This window comes from Sylvia atricapilla, chromosome 9, assembly GCF_009819655.1.
Source record: "Sylvia atricapilla isolate bSylAtr1 chromosome 9, bSylAtr1.pri, whole genome shotgun sequence".
In the NCBI taxonomy this organism is placed as follows: Eukaryota; Metazoa; Chordata; class Aves; order Passeriformes; family Sylviidae; genus Sylvia; species Sylvia atricapilla.
Window position 1 is genome coordinate 11,626,468 of NC_089148.1, and position 19,974 is coordinate 11,646,441.

Here is a 19,974-nt window from a genome sequence, read left to right on the forward strand (position 1 = left end):
ACCACTCTTGCTGCACTACAATTATTTGCTGCACAGAAGAGGGAGCACAAGAGGCTGAGCTGTGAGTGGCAGTGCCATCCGCTTATGTGAAGGGTGCCTTGAGATTTCAGAAAAAGCACGCTGCTGGAGAACTTTTTACTTGAGACTTCTCTTTTACCTTTTTCTTGTTTTTCATCTGTGGTAGCAGCGGGTTTTTTTTTTTGTGCCCTTAATTTCTGTTGCAAAAGAGTGACAAGTGAAATGTGACACGAATTCAGGCAGTGGGGCTGCACCTGTGTTATTTTCTCTGAAGGCTTTAAGTTTTGCATTTCCCAAAAAGGGATGAAAGAAGTATGGTAATACAATGTTATCTCTTATGGCCACACATACTGGTGTGTCTTTCACTGCAGTTCTCACCTGCTGTACTTGTGTTTCTCAAAAAGCGTGGAATGCATACTAAATATTTTTACTCAATAACTGTGCGAAACAGTGTTGGGAAAGGCTTAAGGGTCTGATTTTTTTTAATAGACCAGACAAAAATTGTATAGACTGGAAGTTGCAGTTAGCTTCTGTATGTAAAGCTCGCTGTATTAATGGAAACATGTTTTGTATGGTGTTCATCCAGCAGTTTTCATGCTCCAATAAAAATAGATATTTACAAGGGAAAAAAAAGATGTAGTTCCAGCAAAACTACTGGGTTTGTGATTCTCCATCACAACAAAGTTAAAACAGATGGAATTTTGAGGGAGAGGTCATATCTTTTATTTGATCAACTGGGCATTGCAAACCAAATAAATTCAGCCTTAAGAAGCGAACCAAATGAAGACCTGGGAATGCACTGGCAAGGATGGAAGGAGGCAGTGGTGGGTCACACACCTCCTTTTGGTCAGTGAATCAGCTCCTTGTAAACCACTCAGGAGAGCCTGTTGTTTGTTTGTTTCATAAAAGTGTTAGGTTTTGTTGTTTTTAGATATTATTTGCTGGCTGTTGTTATTTTGTGAGATAACCATGTGGCAAAGCCTGCTCACCAGCCAGTGTTCAGCAATAAAACCCCAAAATCTCAGTAAGAGAGGAGAGGAAGGTGAGGTTGTCACTTTGCTACCTGACATCTTGTAAGTTGACACACAAAAGGTGTAGTGTCTGCAGTCTTTATTCTATTTCAGTAAAGTGAAGGAAAAAGCTAAGAGAAGAGGACAAAACCATCACTTGGGAAAGATCTGTCTCAAAAAACAGAAGAAAAAAAAAAAGAAAGGCTCGTTAAAACAACTGAAATGAAATTCTCAGTTGAGTACTTGAAAAATCTTACACTGAATGGAATCTTTAATGGTTACAAACAATTGAAAATATTTTCTTGAAGTGAAAATGTTGCAGAACAAAAATCCATGAAATACATTTGGTTCTGTGCATGGCTGAGGTCTCTGCCAAAATGAGGAAAGTGTGAAAGCTAGTACTTGCTGGAAAAGTACATCTGTTGGTCTTCCAGTGGGAATAAATTTGGAGAGACTCCTTACTCTTTGTCTTCATTTAAAAGGAAAGGAGTCTCAGTAACTGTAGGCATAGCTCTAGTTCAAACTAAAATCCGTGTGGTTTGCTTTTAAAATTTTGTCTGAAGTCCACGAAGATGAACAGGGTCTGTTGTGTGAGAAGAGAGAATGGAGCTAATCCCTAAATTAAGTGTGCAGTCATGTTCTGACTATTTTTTCAGCCTAACTTTAAGACAAAGCCCGCTGAATTGCTGATAATGTGCCAAATACCCAGCATATAAAGGGCCAATTAATTTAAGAAATTTCATTTCAGACTACCACACTCTGGCCTTTTTTTTTTCCTTTGCAGTTCCTTAGCAACACGGTTTTCTTTCCCTGCAAATTGAACACTTCCATCAGCTCTGAAGGATTTTTAGAGGTACAGGGCTGTTCATGACACATGATGGACAAGGAGGTGAAGTTCTGTGTGGAATTCTGAATCTTTTGATCCTGAGCTGGGAAAGGCTTCCACAAGCTGACTTTACCATGCACTTACATCTTCAGAATCAAAAGTTAAGTGATTCCTGAAATGATAAACTCAAAGATGATGAAAGAGTTGGTAAGAGGTAGTGCTAATGTAGTCAGAACTTGGTGTGAGGTAGTTGTGGTAAGGACAGGCATGGTTGGTAGCTTGGTGTGGTTCTGGGGGTTTGCTGCCTTTGTGTGTTAGCTGAGAAATTCCTTCAGGGCACTTCCAGCTCCTGTTTTTTGGCAAGGTAGTGCTGGACTCTCACCTGAGCCAGGACCCTGGTGCCTGTGGCAGGTTGCCCCAGTGAGCAGGGCTCTGAAGGGTCTTTCCTTAGCTGTGCTCTCTTATAGCATGTGAAGTTTATTAACTGGGAGGAGAAAGAGTTAAAGGAGCAAACTGTGTTGCTGTGCAGGAGAAGGAGGAGGGAATCCACAGTCCCGTATAAACTTTGGAGCTGGGCTGCCGCAGTTCAAGTTCTCCGAATTTACTGTGCTCATCTGTCAGCAGGTTGGTGACTCCAGAGGCAGCAAGTGAAAGTTCAAACGTTGCATGGGCCAGCTCTTTAGAAAAAGAAACCACTAACTCTTGTTAGATCTATAGAGACTTAAGTACAGTCTGAGTTGGAGGCTCACATTGATGTACCAAAGTGTCTGCTTGGGAATCCTCGTCTGTTAATTGCATTAAAGCACTGGGCCAGTAATTGATGGACATGGTTTTCAGAGGCTTTTGACACCCCTTGTGGATTTCCATCTCAGATAAGCACTGTTGTGATGGCTGTCTCAATGTCTTCTGTTGCTTTGGTGATCACGTACAGGCAGTTATTCTCAAGTGCCATTTATTGATTCCTATTCACACGTAACAAATCCGTGTACAAGACACAGCTGAAAACCTGCAGCCGAAACTGTCTCCTTCACTGAACTTGTGAGGCACACCTGGGGAGTTCTCATTCTCTCTGAGAAGCGTGTAATTGATATAAACTTGCCTTTTTAGCACATTCAATATTTGATTAATTTGTATTTACCTCGCTTTTTAAATTTCAGTGATACCATCCCAGCTTTCTCCAAATCTGTGATGGTTTGGGCAGGTCATTGCAGTACTCTGTGAGCATGTATTCCTTCTGCTTCCAGGAAGGAATCCTGCCTGTACTGCTTTTATTTCTACAGCTGAAATTAATCTGTGTGCCCTGTAATTTAATTATGTGTGGAGGCTGTTGAGCTTTTTAAATGGGTGTAGTGATGTTATATCCCTCATGATCATCAGGAGATGTTGTACAAACATTGGTTCTTGTTTCCACTAATTCCCTCTGTCTGCTTCCAGCCCTCTGAGTGAAATTGGATGCCCCTCCCCTTTTGTGAATTTGTAGTAATCAACAAATAGGGCTATTATGTCTCTTGTGCTTAGAATTCATACATGTGTCTCTGGCATGCCAAAATGAACTCAGTTTAATTGCTTCTGGTGGGCAGAAATGAAGATAAACATGCCTTCTGATCCTTAGGTTTGCAATTTGATTAATCTTTTGTTTGTCATGGTCTAGTTTGGCTCACTGGCTATTTCCAGTATAGCAAGGCTTATGCTTGGTCTGATCTTGTTGAAATGCCTTTCTTTTACAGACAACTTGACAGTCACTGCTGTTCCATAAACCATGTTATTAGAGGAAAGTGTTAAAGAAGCAGCCAGGCTCGATGTTCCCCCCAGCAGAAAACCTGGAAACCTTGGGCACTAGTTTCAGTGAAGAGTAGTTTTCTGCATTTTTTTCCACATCTTCATCAATTCCAGTGAGGATAGAGGAGGGAATTTTATTAACCTTATTGATTCTGACTCAGAAGCGTAATTACTTTCCAGATCTTTATGGGCTGTATTAGTCTGTCAGCTTTCATTTTTTGGTTTTCCTCCCTTACTCCCTCGGCTTACATTCTATTCTCTTTGTCCTCCTGTCTTCTTAGTAACTCTCAGCATTTATGATTTTGCCCTTTTCCTGCTATTACTGTTGCTGGATTCAGTAGCTGCTAAGGAAGACTCTTTTTTTAAAAGCCATCTGTGAAACCTGAGCAGAGGTTTCCGGATCCCTGAAGTTTCTCCTGCAGAATTTTCCTCACCTCAGTTTGGCTGACAAGTCTGTTGTAGCGTACTTTGAACTTGTCATGGTACCTTCTTCCTGTGCTACACTGGAGGATGTGCAGTTACCAACATTTGTCTTCGTTTGATACAGTGAATGCACAATTAAGAAGTTTTTTTGTTTTTTTTTTTTCCAGACAGCATGTCAAAGTAAAACACTCTAAAAGACAAGTCTGAACTGATCAGAAAGGCTTATAATTTATTGACTCTGCCCTGTGTCTGGTAGTGTCTGAATTGCAGAATTTCTTGAATTGACATTCCAGCTGGTGCGTTCTGGATGGGGTTCAGCAGCAGGCACGTGAGCTGTGCGAGGACAGGAGGATGAGGACTGGCATGCTGGGTGGAAGCTTTGCTGTGGTCATACTAGTACTCTGCTGAAATCCAGCACAAGGAAGGGAGCTCCTTCCTTGGCAGCTGGGGAAACAAAGGGGATTTTGAGATGTTTCAGCACCTCTCCTGCCCTCCAGTGCTGGGGAGCAGCCAGTACCTTTGGTTCCTTCTGATTATCTTCCCAGCCTTTTGAGTTAAACACGAACATCTCTTTTTGGTGGCCCACCGTAAGCGACCTGGGTTTGACTCACTTGAGAGGATCCTTTGAAATGAAGCACTTTTCCCTCAGGAGGGCTTTTCCTTAAGGAAGGGGTGGAGAGGGGCATGGTAGGCTCCTACCCAGGGCAGAGCTCTGCCTCCTCTCTCTTGGAGGGCAGGTGCTGTTCCCCTGTGCTCCTCCAGCTCCAGGTGTGCTGTGTCTGCAGGGAGCTGCATCTTTCTGTCTCCAGTGGAGCAAGTGGCTGTGGATAAGGGGAATTACAGCTGTAGGCAGGGGGGAAAATAAGCCGTGCAAGACATTATGTGCATATTGCATTTCATGAGCCCTGCAGAAGGTTCTCCCAGTTCAGGTCTACCCTGTCAAGCGTTGCTCTTAGGATGTTTCGTTTCCATGTTTTGTCTGAATATATAATGCAGTGAGCATTGGGATTTTAATGTTCTGTTAAAACCTTGCAGCTCCAAAGATCAGGCTGTGCTGATGAGCTCTTTTAAAGACACAGTGCTTTTGCTGTGTTGCAGAGCTCTTAAATAACCTCCCAAATGAGTGGGGAGGGATGGGATAAAGGACTTGATGTGCTCTAGTGCCTCAGGCCTGTGGCTACTGCCAGAGAAGCTTGTTTGAACAAGGCAGGCATGGGTAAGAGCTGTGTTCACATTTTCTGTCTTCCCTCAGCACCTTCTCTTTTTCACTCTTTGCCAAGAGTAAGCTCTTGGGAGTGCTGTTGTGAGTAGTAATTCTTACAAAAGGCAGAGAGATTTAAAAGCTAAAAGGCCTTGCGGAAACACAGGACTTCACTTCTTTTATTTTAATTGCTGAATGCCATATGAGTGTAACTTCGATGTTGTGAGCACTTATGTTTGTGGAAAACTTACTCTTCTGTGCAAATATCTGGAGATTTAATTGGTATGTGCACCACGTGGGAATAGGTTTTTACACCATCCATCTTTGCCTGCATAAATCTAATCTGGATCCTGCCTTGTCTAGGAGGAAATCCAATTGGTGTTGTTTATGGTGCTGTTAATGAAAATAGTGCTGTCCCTTTCGCATTCATCTGTTCAGATTGTTCCTTTTCACATTTTCTCCTCCTGCAGATAGATATATGGCTATATTAATTAAGAAAGCATGTCTGATACTGTTATTTCTGGCTATGGTGTTTAATTAAAAAAAAATAAATTATGTTCTGTTTAAAGATGTGTAATTACAGAAGTTAACATATGTTATGTCACATCAAAACCATTGTCTGAATTACGAGCGGTTCGGAACGAGCGCTCAGTAAAAGCTGCAGAAGCACTTTATTGGCTTGATTTATGTGATTGCCTTGTTTTTCCTGAGCCCTGCACTGAGGATCAAAATGTGCTCCTACCCACCTTTATGATACCAGGCTGTGTGCTTAGTGTAGCTAAGATTTGAGTGGTAACCAAGTAAATATTTTCTGTCTAGGCCCAGAGAAAGTCCAATGCAGGTGAGCAGTGGGCTGGGAATGTGCATTGGAGGGTTCAGCTGGCACTTGCTTTGTGTTGCTCTGCTCAAGGATTAGTGTCAGAGAGTTGACCGAGTGCATCTATCCATAGGTTAAACATCTTATCCATCTTCCAGCAGGCTTGTTTCTCCATGGGTAGGTAGCATGAGCAGCAGGTTCTTTGCTGGTTGTCCACATGTGGAGGCAGAGAGCTGCTGCTTGCAGGGATTTGGAAGATGCCAGGGAAAGGCACAGCTCGGTGGGGATGAGCTGGGCTCTGTCCTGGGCCGGCAGGTGGCAGCTCACAGTCAGAAAAGAGCATCTCTGGGGGAGGCAGCCCTGCCATCACCGTGTTTTCCAGCAGTGCAGGCAGCACAGCCTTTGCTTTTCCATTGCCTGCACAGGACACAGTGAGTTTATTAAGGTAAGGATTTACAACCGTTAAATATTCCTGTGTCACTAGGAATAGTATAGAAAGTCCAGATGAAGTTGCACAGCAGAGTGTTTCCTCTGCAGTCCTGCTTGTGGCATATCACCGGATCTGCAAGAAATTTTGCATTGAATCAGTTTTGGGAGTTTGTGTAATTCAAAGGGTATGAACAGAACAAGATCTACTCTGTACCAAGTCACTAAAATCCTCAAATAGAGCAAGTAGTGAGTAGCTCCCTTCTCACGTCTGCAAACACACACTGCGCCTCTGTTGATCTTTGATAAAGTATTTATATGATGAAGTACTTGTTTAATTTATCTCCATCCACTGTTGGTACACCTCTCTGATTTCTAATAACATGGGATTGCTTTGTATTTCAAACCAAAAAGAATAGCTTCATTTCTGCTGTAGAAGTTGAAACTTCTTCATCTTTAATTTCTCTCTAAGCACGTTGCATGCAAGTTGTTTTCTCAGATGCATGGAATGTGGCTGAAAATTGATGAAGCACCGTGGCTTTTTTACACCTTCCTTTCTGCCACCCCTTATTCTTTTCCTCTGAGTACTTTCATACTGATGGCTTTTTTCAGTTCACTGTATTTCATGACTCTGACTTGTCTGCTCAGAACAATTCTGCCAGGAGGACTTTGGCAGTGTTGGGGGTTTTTTTAATACACTTGCTGCATTGTCTAACCACAAGCCTATTCACACTTTGACATCCTTTTTTTTAATAATTTGACTTGAAATAGCTTGGGATGGAATGTTTGGGGCAAAACTTGTGTGTTAAAGACTGAATTCTGGGCTGCCTTGCAAAATTGTTAAATATATGCTTTTGGGACAATAAATCACGTTTAGGTCTGACTAAGCCAGAGCTGTATTTGTGAGCCTGGGGTAGATTTTGTCGTTTGTGAGCTACCTTAACTGGTATGGTGATGGATGGTGTGTTTTTTCTGGGGCTTAGCTGTTTATTTCCCCTGGATCTTTTACCACAGGAGAGCTGAAGTGTGGGAAGGGTGATAGTTCAGAAACTGGCTTGGAGAGAGCTTGTGTAAAGCTTGTCACTTTGATCAGGCTTGTGCTTGCTTTTCTTAGTTTTGCCAGTGAAGGGATACTGAAGTTTTAACAGCAGTACTTGGAGTTTTAGGGTAGAAAGCTCCTTTGGGGTGAGTTAAGGTGGGAGTGGAAATGAGGAGTTTCATTCTATCTTCTGCTTAATTAATTTTCCTCAGTTATGCTGACCAGGGGTGCTCTGGCAGGTCCACATCACCCAGTTTGACCAGACCAGCGCAGGTATCACCAGTAATGGGGAAAAAACTCAACATGGTGATGAGGGCATTGATGTTTGCTCGTGTGACTTTTGTACTGCAAAGCTGTGGCACCAATTCCTGCAGCTGATCCAAGCACATCCCTTCTCTGAAATGGAATCAAAGAGAAGCATTAATTGCAAGTTTGCAAGCAAAATGCTTCTCTGGGAAGTGGCTGTGGAATGATCTCTTCCAAAAGTGGTATGGAGCATTCCAAGTGTGGGAAGGTCCTTGAGGTCTCTGGGTGGTTGCCTTGGCTGCTTTCTTTATGAGCTGAACTAAAAAATATGCACTTCTGTGTCTCAGAGTGAATGTAGGTGTGCACCTGTATTGCTGCATAGAGGAGATAAATTCACAGTGATACTCAAAGCAAAGCCTGTGGCTTGGGCTGGTGTTTTAGGGATTTTTCACCCACTGGGAGAGCAGTAAATAGTCCTAGATTGTAAAGATGGGACAGGAAATTGAGGTCACAGTATAATATGCAAGACCTTTTTTTCTTCTACCTTGTTTACTTTATGCCAGGCTAAGTATTTCATAGCAAAAGTACTTTCTTTGTGCTGTATCTGAAATAAATAATGGAGAAATCCTGTTAAAAATGCATTGGCTGGCTTCCTTATTTTAATATTAATAAGGCAGGTTGCTACAATAAAATTAGCTCTGCATGGTGTTTGTCACCGTACTGCCAAAGCAATCGGGTGTAATGCCATTCCTTCCTGAAATAAATCCCCAGGAGAGCAGTATTTGTGCTCTTCTGAAACCTCTAACAAGGGAAGTTGGAGTAGAACTGTAAATTATGGACAATGCAGATTTTAATCTGGGATTCCCAAGTTCGGCCTTGTGGCTTTCTAGCTGCTTATGTGAGGTGTTTTAATGTTCTTTACACAGGGGTTTTCTCTGCTGCCATGACTAATATCCATCTGCTTGGCTTATCATGCCAATGGATAGCTTGGTAAATATGTCTGTATGGTTTCCTGGTCCAGAAACCGTCCTGTTTTGCCCCAAAAAACTGTGGATGTAGTTAGCTCAGACTGCAGTGTCCTAGGACACAGTGCCTTGGATTAGGAGCCTGGAGACTAACGAGCAGAAGAAAAAGATAGATGTTGGAGTTGGCATGTTGGCACAAACTTTTCTGTTTTTTGTTAAAGATGAATCTGTGCCTTTAAAGGGAGAAGCCCTCTACCAGCCCCACACCTCTGTGATTTATAGCATGTGTTTATCTGGGCCACAGAACAAAAGGAACAAACCTGTACCATTGATACAGTTTGGTGTGTGATCAGAGCAGCATTTTTGTGCATATCAATAATAGGAACGCTCACTGTAATAGAGGCCCTATCAGCTGGAGATATTTAGGTTAAAACAAGTGTTAGGGGGTTATTTGATCGTGGTTGTAGACACACTTTCTGTTGAAATCTGCATTTAAGGCAAGATTAAATCTCTTCATTTTACAGTTTGCATTGTTAGTTTAGGATCCAAATTGGAACTGTATTCAAGCTTTGCCTGCCAGCTGGATCTTTATAAGATTTTACTGAACATGGAAATCTGTGAAGCAGGAAAGCACATATGTTTAAATACCATCAATGTCTGTGGGTCCAAATACCTGCCTAAGTGTTTTCTTGAAAACAGTTGTATTTCAAGTAGGCTTTTAAAATTTCCACTTAAAAGAGATGTCTTGAGAGTCTAAGAACTGGGAGACAGTTCCTTTCAGAATGGCATACATCCATTCTGAATAACCAGGTCTTTGCAGTTATTCCTACTTCTGCTGACATGTTGTAGTAAAAATGTTTGGAATGATGGCTTGTGTTTATTGTGTGTAATTCCTATAGACTGCATGGAGTGGAAAGCTTCACTTTAAATGGTATTACTGGCATCAGAAGTAAAACTACCAATGTCTTCTTCCCCTTTTAATTTGCAGTCTGCAGGAGTCTTAGCTGAAAACAGAGAGATCTGTTTGTACATGTGAATAATCTCTTTGTGCAAGGGGCAGGAGGAGGGGGAATTCCCTATGTTCCTCAAAGAGATACCACAGAAATGTGCTGCAGAAATTTCATGCAGAAGATGAAGTTGTTGGCTGTTAGTTTTTTATCTGCAGCAGACGGAAAGTGGGACAAGATGAACAAATGGAAACTCTTTGCTTCTCTCTTCTTCCTTCCAAATTACTCTAGAAAACGGCAAAACAAGCAAGACAGATGATACAAGTGTAGCTGGGAGTGCCTCTGTGGAGTCCTGGCCTCTCTGCCAGCTGCATGATTTTTTCTTTTCTTCAGTCCTGCCAGATGGGAAATGCTGGATGGAGAAAAGAAAATAGCTGGGCAAGCACAGGCCCACGATTTTGTCCCTATGTAAGTTATTGATTGACAAAATAGGGTCTCAGGAAGACACTGCAGGAGCTAAATCTATTTTTTATGTTCTTTGACATATTAGAATGTAGTCAGAACACAATTTTTCCCATCCGGTAAAGAACATGCTTGCGGTTTCAGGAACACTGTGTCTTCCTGGGTATGGAAAATGAAAGATGGGAGGGGAGAGAGCTCACCACATTACAGCTGAGAAGCTGATATTTATTCCACACTTCTCTACTTGTTTAGGCTGTTCCCAGTCCTGTATTCTGATTTCTCTGTACTGCTGGAACTCACTTCGTTTTAAGGCGATTTTCTTCCTCTTTGGCCTATATATCCAGCATGTTCACTGCTGAATGGCTTGAAAATGTTAAAACTAGTTAACACCAGTGTGGTATTCTTTCCTCTCCTGCTTTCAGTGTGAAGATGAGCTGCCCAACAGCCAGGAAGGTGCAGCTGAAGCAGGGCCTGAAGGCAGAGTGGATGTTCGATACCTGCAGTGGTTAAACGGGAGGCTGAGGTTGCAGTGGTGCAGTTTGCATGCTCAGCACCAAGAGCAATGCAAACTTCTGCACAAGGTAAATGATCCTTCTAACTCACTACGACATAGTATATTATTTTAAAGCCTTGTCAGCTAGAGCAAAATGTACAAATTCTTCTTGTTTGCTAGTTCTGCATTTTCTGTAGATAGGAATGAATTACTCTGAATATAAGCACCTCTGTCTTTGCCCAGTGTGGCAGAACCATGAGAAAATGTGGTGTGTTCAATGTTTGTAAGGTTGTAATTGTATAAAAGTCTCTTTTGCAGGTTGGCACATGAGTCACTTCTGTACCCACAGGCTGGTGCTGTTTTTCTCAGAAAATGCCTGGTAGAAACAAGACAGAGCATTCTGGCTCCCCAGATAAGAAGTAGTGATGCAGAACTCTAAGTTCACTGGAAATGTGGATTCAAAATGTTAAGAATAAATATTGAACGTAATAGCAAAATAAAATGCAAAATCTCTTTCCAAAGTACTTGGGGACATCAACAGAACCCCAAATTTACCTGCTTTTAAATCAGGAATCACTAATGGTTCTGCTAATCAGTAATGGTAACTGCTAAGGTTCCAGTTCTCTTCCCATTTCTAAGTGTTTAGATGCCTGTCTAATCACAGACATCTGGGAGCATTAGATCTGTTTAGGATGGAACCAGCCTTCAGTCCCAAAGTCGACAGTGATGGTGACTCCAGAAACAAATTTAAAAATACAGTTATTTAAATAGTCCTAAAAGTTAAGAAGTATTGCTTTCCCTAGGTCCTCTTTCTCCATTTATATCTCTTTAGATAACTTAAATGGAGCCAGTTATTATTGTACTCAAAACCTTCACTGAAAACCTTTTTTTTGAGGCTGAAAACAGTTTGGGAAAATTTCTTCCCAAAAGTACACATCAAAAAGTTGTCAGAATCATCTTCACCTTTGAATGAAGATGCCTTCCTGGTTTTAATCCTATGTCTGACAGAGCAGTGCTAAAAGCTATAATGAGGTTACATTTTGTTCTTTCCATGAACTGATTGCTAGGGCAGATGTGTGATTGACAGCCCTAGGGAAGAGGGATCAGGTGCTGTGTGTGCAGCATCTAAAATAACCTTTTGCTTCTCACTGACCACTGCTGCTGTGCTTCCCTGATCTGAGAACAAAGGTGGCAATTCCCTCTAAGTGCCCGTGCAGTCCTTGGCTTTTTGCAGTGTGATCACAGACCGTGCTGGGGTCGGGAGGGGTGAATCTCAAATGAAATGATTGGCATCTTCTGCCCCTGATAAACTGCCTCTATTTAAGGTATGCTGGTTTTTCTAGTAGGTGAGGCAAATGCCTCCATAACTCATCATCAGTGCTCTGATTTATGTGAGACTTGACAGTAACAAATCATTAGGCAGCTCCAGTGCCTCAGCTTGCAGTTAATGAGGCCAAGGAAGAATTAGAAGCAGGTCAAACCTGGGAGCCTGAGTACAAACAGAGATATTCTCAACGGTCCAAATGAGGCACTGAGGTAATGAAGAGATGTGCTGATGGGGCAAACATGCTAAATTCCTTGACAGGGCAGATGAGAGATGATGACCCTCCTGTGGAAGTTGTACTTTGAAATAAATTTGGACTTATTTTTACCCCCTTGTGGCTATCTTAGGCAAAATGTGTTCTAAAGTTAGGACAGTCAGGCAACTCTAAGAGACAGGTTAAGTTATGCTGCAGGTCCCTGGCCCACGATTTCCGGAATCTGGAGGAATAAGCAGGAGGGAGAATTGTGTCTCTGTTCATCCAGTTTCCCAGAGCTGTCCTTACTGCCTTCTCCAGCAGTCACTGCTGGGCTAAACTGAAGGCAGCAGTGATGCTGGTGGTGATTGTCACTGTCAGGGCTGCCACCATGAGGGGGTACCAGGGAGGATGGAACTGAGCCCAGCTCCTCCACATGTGAGCCCACACTGATATTATGTGTGCAGCTGTGGCAGTTCTGGTCAGAGCTGTAATAAAGTGCAGTGCTCTGATATATATTTTAGTCTGAATTAAAAGCAGGGCTATAGAAAGGTAAATGTGACTTTGGAAGGACTTCATTACGCTGCCACATTAATGTTAGCATTTACGGTAACACAAAATATAACATACTTACACAATTTAACAGCTGTATAAACAATAATTGATATTTCCTGACTCTTTCTAGAGAAATTGCTTTTACTGCTGCATTAATTTCAAAACTTTTAAACTACTCTATGTGTTAGAAGGCTGAACTGACCCAGGATGACCTCTATATGAGCTGCTGCTTTCCTCTAATAAACCACAAACACAGTATGCAAAGGGCTAATGAGTGTTATGTTTTTTAATTATGCTGACAGATTTACAGAGGGCTTTCTCTACAAAATGATAATTACGGCTTTTACTCGCTCTGTTTGATAACGTACCAGGTTATGTGTCTCAGCTGTGGAACAATCTTATTTACTGCTGATCAGGAGCTATAATTTTTGTCAGCTAGTGGCGACACTTCTGCAGATTTTATTCTGTGACTCACACAAGCTGTAAAATGCCATTTTCTCTATTTGGGCCTTTCTGAGAAGAGCACAACACAGTTGGAAAATATGTTCTTACTCAGAAGATGACTGCTCTTCCTTCCACTCTGTGTTTTTAGTATGAATATTGCTGTGTCCTCTATCTGCTGTGTCCTGCCTGCAGCCACCTGAGGTTGATGGGATGAATTTCTGCAGTCCCTAAGAGAGGGAAGCTTCTCAGGAGCTACAGTTGGTCCTGTGCTGGGAATTGCTTGTAAGGTGGCCTGCCTGGCTGTTTCTCTTTGCTGGCTGCTCTGATGAGCTGCTTTTCAGTGACTTCAGCTCCCAGAAGGCATGTTGAAGCCTACAGAAGCACACATGTCCTGCTGTAGGAGGAAGACTTCCTGAGGGAAATCTTAACCTCTCTGTTTCTGAGGAATTTTGCAGCCCGAGGCTATGAGCTGTTGAATAACATTTTAATGGCTTCTCCACATGGACAGGTTGGCTTGCTTTGAAAGTATGATGTACTAATACCATTCTAATTCCCTCAAAATTCTCAGTGGTATATATTTACCTGGTATGCCTTCAAATAGATGGGAACATGGAGAATAAATTATTGTGTTAGGGCATGTCTCTTGGTTCCTTCTATTCTCTTTCTTTTTCTTTCTGTCAAATGCCAGAAGACTATCTGTCTACCCGGATTTTGATCCCTCTTGAATTCACAGGAGAGAGCAGTTGTTTTTATTTACTCTTTGAGTTACCACTTTGCCTTAAAAAATGTGAGTGAGAAGCCTTGCATGGTTTCAGCAAAACCATGCATTCAGACATTCAGAATGTGTATAGTTCAAAACTTTCATTTGGGGGGGCTCTGTTAAATCCACCATGCCACAATCAGCATGTTGTCAAAAACAGAGGAACAGGCGGGTTTTTGCAAAACTGGTGGATTTCCTGGGGGTATTTTCAGTTATCTTCCATCCTGAAGTAGTGGAGGGTTAGATCAGGTTTGGAGATTAATTCTTTTTTTTAAGCAGGTGGAAATCTGATTATGGGCTGTGCATATGGATTAGTAAGAATAAAACTATATTAAATGGAATTCTTGGTAGTAGAAGAAGAGTTTAACATAATTGGAATTATCAGATCATGGTAAAGCAACAGTAATGGTTCTAATATGCTTGGAAACTAAGATCAAGAGTTGTGTTGTTGGTAGGAATGCAGAGCAGCACTGGGAATTGCCACCTCTGAATGGAGTGGTTTCTTGTGCCCCCTCTCAGATCAACAATATAAAATAAGATATAGCAGTGTGTAATAGTGCAGTGGATTGGATGGGTTGTATCTGTATATCTGAGGTAGTAAGAGTAAAGGGACAAGGACAAAGTCTTGATCTCTGAATAATAGAGGGCAGGGACTGGTGCTGGGTAATTACCTCATTGTCAGTAATTTATGAGTGAGCTAAACTGCAATTGTTAGATGCATCTGTATCTTGACATGAAAAATCTACCATGTTACTCTGAGAATTGCTACCTTGTTTATTTATATATTTTTTGTCTATTTGGTTTGAAAACCTTTGCTTTTTCCCCTAAGGTGAATTTGCCATTAGATCTCAGCAGCACATTCTTTAATGCAGTAGAATTTTTTCCTCTCATGCAAATGTGTGTGAACCATGAGCAAGCCCCCTTTTTTATCTTCTCCTGGTGAATTAGGCACCCTGCAGGGAGAGCAGCTTGTCTGGGCTCAAGGGCATTTAGGAATTGGTGCTGGAAACTCCCCAGAAGTGGTGCTGAGTGTGGGGGCTGAGGCAGTGCTCTTTTGCAAAGGTTAGCATGAGGTTAAATCAGACCTGCCTCCACCTCAGAGTATTCCAGTGCCAAGGAGCAAGAGCTGTGCATGTTCTGCCTCTCACCTGCCACTCCTGCTGTGGTGCTCTTTCCTTCTTTGAGCTTTATTTATCTTCTGTTAGTTATCAGGAAGAGACAGCAAACCCACAAATACTGGGCTGTTTCAGCATCCCTCTAGTCTGGTCTCAGGGGAACACCTTATCCTCTCTTGTTACAGCTTTACTGTAATTGTCTGGGGCTTTACCCAGGGCTGCTGCTGCCACCTACCTTGGAGCAGGGGCGGAAATTCAGTGCTGCTGCTGGGGCCCGAAGGTTTGGCAGCCAGAGTTACACAAGAATGCAGCAGGGAGAGGAGTGGCAAGTGGAAGGGAAGAACATTGTGTGGGGAGGTGCTCTTTTATTTTTAAACTCGCAGAGCTCTGCACATGTGACAGATGGTTGTCACCAGCAGTGAGTTTTGGGAAAGGAACGCTAAAATATTCTGAAGTTTCATGGAAGGGTTGATAATTACCCAGTGCCTGTCAACTTTAAAATAGTTGTCAATACCCAAGTGTGTGATAAAGTTCGTATTAGAATAAAGGAAGAAAAGCAGGAAACATTCTCTGTCTTCTGGCAGAAATATTAATGAAATATGAGTGATTGTCTGACAAATGTGCACTGCTATCTTGTTTGGCAGCTGCAGTTATTACAGTAACAAGGGGATCAGCTCTGAATAGGAGGAATTGCTTTTTATTGTTCCCTTGACTAACTTGGGAAGCTTCTTCATCGAGTAATTGATGATACTATCACCACTGCAGCTGGGACAAGGTCTTGGTAAGCAAAAACCAATAGTATAGAGCAGCAAAAGAGAACCTTACTGTAACTAGGTTACAGTATGAAAATTTCATTCATTTTCTGCCTAAATGAAAGAAATAAATATTATTCTGAGAGTGTACTTTAGCTCAGTTAAGACTGCTGCTATCTGGGTTAATGGTTTCTTCTTTGATGCCATGCACCAGACCATGAGTGCTGGAGGGGAAAAAGACTTCAGGACAGGTTGAAGAGAGAAACCTTCAGTTTTACTGTGGCAGCAGTGGTTGCAATTCCTGCATGTGGTTGTGGCAGCACTGCCAGATGGGCCATTTTGTGAGGTGATTGTGGTGCATGTTCATCCTTTCCATTCTGGCTGTTGTATTGGTGGTAGCACTGAGGCTGGTACATGTCCATTGGGAAGGGGTTTGTGAGCACTGGTCACATCACCCTGCTAAAGCCACATAGCTGTTGGGTGGTACTTAATGATGTTAATGATCTGCTCCTTGATCTGACAAATGTCTTTTAAACTCATCTGTTCCAGATCCATTTATTCACAAGTGGCTCCCATGTGGACCAGAACCTCGGACATTTTTCTGTCACAGAAACAGATCTCATTAGACAACCAGAGAACTACAAGCAGGTAATGCTTCTCCTGTAATTCTTGGATGCTCAGTATGCTTTACACAAACATTGTGAAGACTGCATTCCTTAGAACACTTTCTAAACTTTATTTCCTGCAGAAATAAGGGCTTATGTATTGAATTTTCAGTTCCTTCACTTATTTGTATTCACCAAATCTGGTTTGATAGAACATAAGCCCCAAGGTATCAGGGTAAGTTTTATAAAACTGATGGACAAGGAGCAGGAAGAGACCTGACTGAAAGTGCCATTGGAGAAAAGGCTTGTAGGATAAAACTTGAGGTAAGTTGGCTGACTTGCTGTTGTGTCCTGTCAGTGGCCACATCTGGGCCAGTGAGGCACAGTGTCTGCCTGTGGCCCTGCCTGAGCAAGACAGAACCTCTTAGGACAATAGCATTTTTCCCAGTGTACTGTTTTACCCTGAAGGGTGAATTCCTACTGCTCTCAGTTACTCAATTATCATGGGTATTTCAGTTCATTAGCTGAAGTAGTTTAATTCACACCTTTTAATGCCGTATAATACGTTTGGTTTGAAAATTCACTTTCTAAAAGTTCATTCAGTGTGAAACTGAAACAAGATGGAAATTTCAAGCTCATCCCTAATGAAATCAATATTTGGCAAATTTCTACAGCCTGTCCAGACCTGTTTGCTCAAAGAAGATATTCTTCCTGCTGTTTGCTTAAGAATGAAAGTGGGCATTGTAAATATTCTGCACAAAGAAATTCAGGAAAGTAGATTTGAAGGTGAGAGAATAGTTTTATGTTCAAAGCCCCTAAAGTAAAGTGCACGTTTATCTTTCATTGCTGAACATTTCTTGGATGAGCAGTTCATATCCATCCTCTTGGTAAGATTCATCTATTTAGAACATTTTCCTGGAAAACTGTTGTTTTTCTGGAGCAAATGGCCTTAAGTCAGCTTGAGATTTCTTTTTCACTTGTGCATCGTGCTGCCCCTCCTGTGGTTGGCTCAGCAGCTCAGAACACACAGCAGCACCTTGCTCTGAAGTCTGTAGTCCTCCAGATCTTAGCAAATGCCTGTGAAGGTCTGGCAGGCTGGTATTAGAAGCTTCCAGGCTGTGCAGAGGGACTTTGCAACGACCTTTTTTCCCAAAGCCTTACCCTCAGTATGTCACTGATCTGTTGCAATAAAGCTTAATGATACTCTTGATATTTGGGTTTGACTGCTTTGGTAATGAATCATTCCAGGAGGTTTTTTTCCTTGCATTCTGCTCCCTTTCCTGGATGCCTGTTCCAGATGTCTGTTCAGGGGAGGCTCAGGATAAAATGGAAGGAGTTTTTCTGTATTGTGAGTGTTATGGGTAGGTAGAGTGCTGCAGTCAAAGTTTAGTGGGCAGCTGTTGTTCAGTTAAAATCTACTAAAATCTTCATTCCACCTTTCCCAGGCTTAAACAGCAAATAGATGGAACAAAACCAGGGTGATGGCTGAGAGGCAGGGTGACAGAGGATGTTTTCTTTAAATAAACTACTAGTGGCCACAGTGTATCTCCAGTTTCTGGGCTCTGACAGGTGCAATCCCAAAGAGGCTCCAGTGCATGTGTGTTGGAAATTCCTTTCTTATGCTGCTTACTGCTTGGACTAATCCAAAACTGGAATTATTTGTCAGTATAATCAGCTGTGAAACTGATTATAATTGGAATTATTTGTCAGTATAATCAGCTGTGAAACTTCCTAACCTCTTAAGGCTCTCAAACCTACTTAAGAAAGGACTTCTAAGCTATTCTTTTGTGCCTGATTCTAAAATAAACAGGAGAAATTGCAGGAAGTCATCACAACACTTGAGTATAGATGCTTTTGAGAGCCTTATAATTGTTATGGTCACCGTTTGAACATTCTTTGTAGATTTTGTCTCTCTTATTTCCTAAAAACAGCTTCTGGAGGTCATATGCTCAGTATGTATGAACAACAAGGTGGTGTGGTCTTGAGAAGGCATTGCTGTTCCCAGTGTCACTTTTCCAGATGGATCTAATATTCAGTATGCAAAGTGATGCTACTTTGAAAAATGTAACAAAAAGCCTCTAATTTTCAAATATCTTGCTAAGATTAAGTAAATTATGAGTATTTGAATGGTTTGGTTTTCAAATATTGGTGCAGATGGCAGCACTCTGCCAAATGTTTTCTCCAAAAACTGTGAATTTTTTTTTTCTTTTCAAGTAAATGAGACATTTCTCTTAATGTTACCTCAAGTAGGAACCTGCTGCATTGATCAATAAAAAAGAGCAAGCATGTCAATATGCTTTACTGTAATGCACTCCTCTTGGTGGCTGGTGTTACGAATTCCTTCTCATCTTGGGCATCCTTCAAAGCCTAGCAATGCAAAGTGGATTGAAGCATCAGAAATTTGCTATCACAGAAGGGACTTGGGCTCTTCTTTTTTAAGCCTCCAGTTCATTTTCATCAAAAATACCCTGCGAGAGGAGTTGCTCTGTTTCCATCAAAACAAGAGATGTTTAGTCTGACAGAAAAAGTGTGATAGGATACAGATAGCTGTGAAGGCAAGCTTCAGTTTATGAAATGTAAAAGTCATGCTGCTCCTTTTTTACAGAAGATGCATATTAACTTATTTAAAATGTTCTTTTCTTGAATTTTTGACTGTAAAACACTTTTAGTGCTTTTATGTCCAGGGATTTTACTGGACATTATTATTCTTCTATCATCATAAATGTCTTTGTCAGATTCATAGGGCTGGAAGTTTTCCAAACCTAATGGTTTTAATTACGTTTTTCTCAAGTGAGGCATGATCAAAACTCCAACTTTTGCTGTGGTTTGGCTGTGGTTGTGTGTATGTGTGTGCTGTGAGCTGCAGGCCACTGCTCTGTTTGGTTCCTGTGCTGCCTGGGGCTCAGTGGAGGGGAGGTGGTGTTATTTCAGCTGGAGTGCAGTTTCCAGTGGAAGCACACAAGTGCCTCCATCAGTGGGGATGGTTCTGGACCTGTTTGCTAAAGCACACAAATTGGGGAGCTTGGGGGGGTCATTGCATCATTTCCTGAAAATCTCTTGCACTTAACACTTAGTGTCCTAGAATATAGACCAGAGCACCTTGAGTCTCTTGTGCTGTGATGCATTTTCCAAGCTGATGAGTACTGCTTGTTTTTAAAAGCAGTTGGGGTGAGGTGGGGGTCTGATGCTATTCTCCAGCCAGAAATATCTCCAGGGCAGGACTGGAGCTCTGGTCTCTGGCACTGCAGCTAATACAGCTGAGGGGTGCACCTGGGAGAGCATTCAGGTGCTGTGGCTCAGGGTAAACCACATCTGCCCCAAACTTCCTAGGGCAGTAATCCTTTCCATGGATGTGGCCTCGTTCCTCTTTCTGGTTTATCAAGTCACTTATCTTGAATTCTGCACAGCAGTGTTGCCAGTTCTGAAGTTTATCTTGGGCTCAAAAAAGTGTGTGTTGCACTTGAGTCATTAAATTAACTTTTTCACCAAATTGTTACGGTATAGAGATCAGTGAACTCTAGATCAAAGTACCTTAGTCCTTCAGTTTCTTCTGTCTCTTCATATACTGTTTTGT

General features: G+C 41.9%; 1 protein-coding gene across 1 annotated transcript in view; it reads left to right on the forward strand.

Moving 5' to 3' along the window:
- The window catches only part of TEDC1 (tubulin epsilon and delta complex 1), a 66,382-nt gene that overhangs the window by 7,396 nt on the left and 39,012 nt on the right, over nt 1-19,974 (forward strand). The window contains exons 4-5 of the mRNA XM_066324863.1: nt 10,582-10,740; nt 16,345-16,443. Coding sequence (XP_066180960.1) covers nt 10,582-10,740; nt 16,345-16,443 — 258 coding nt within the window. The remainder of the gene's footprint in view (nt 1-10,581; nt 10,741-16,344; nt 16,444-19,974) is intronic.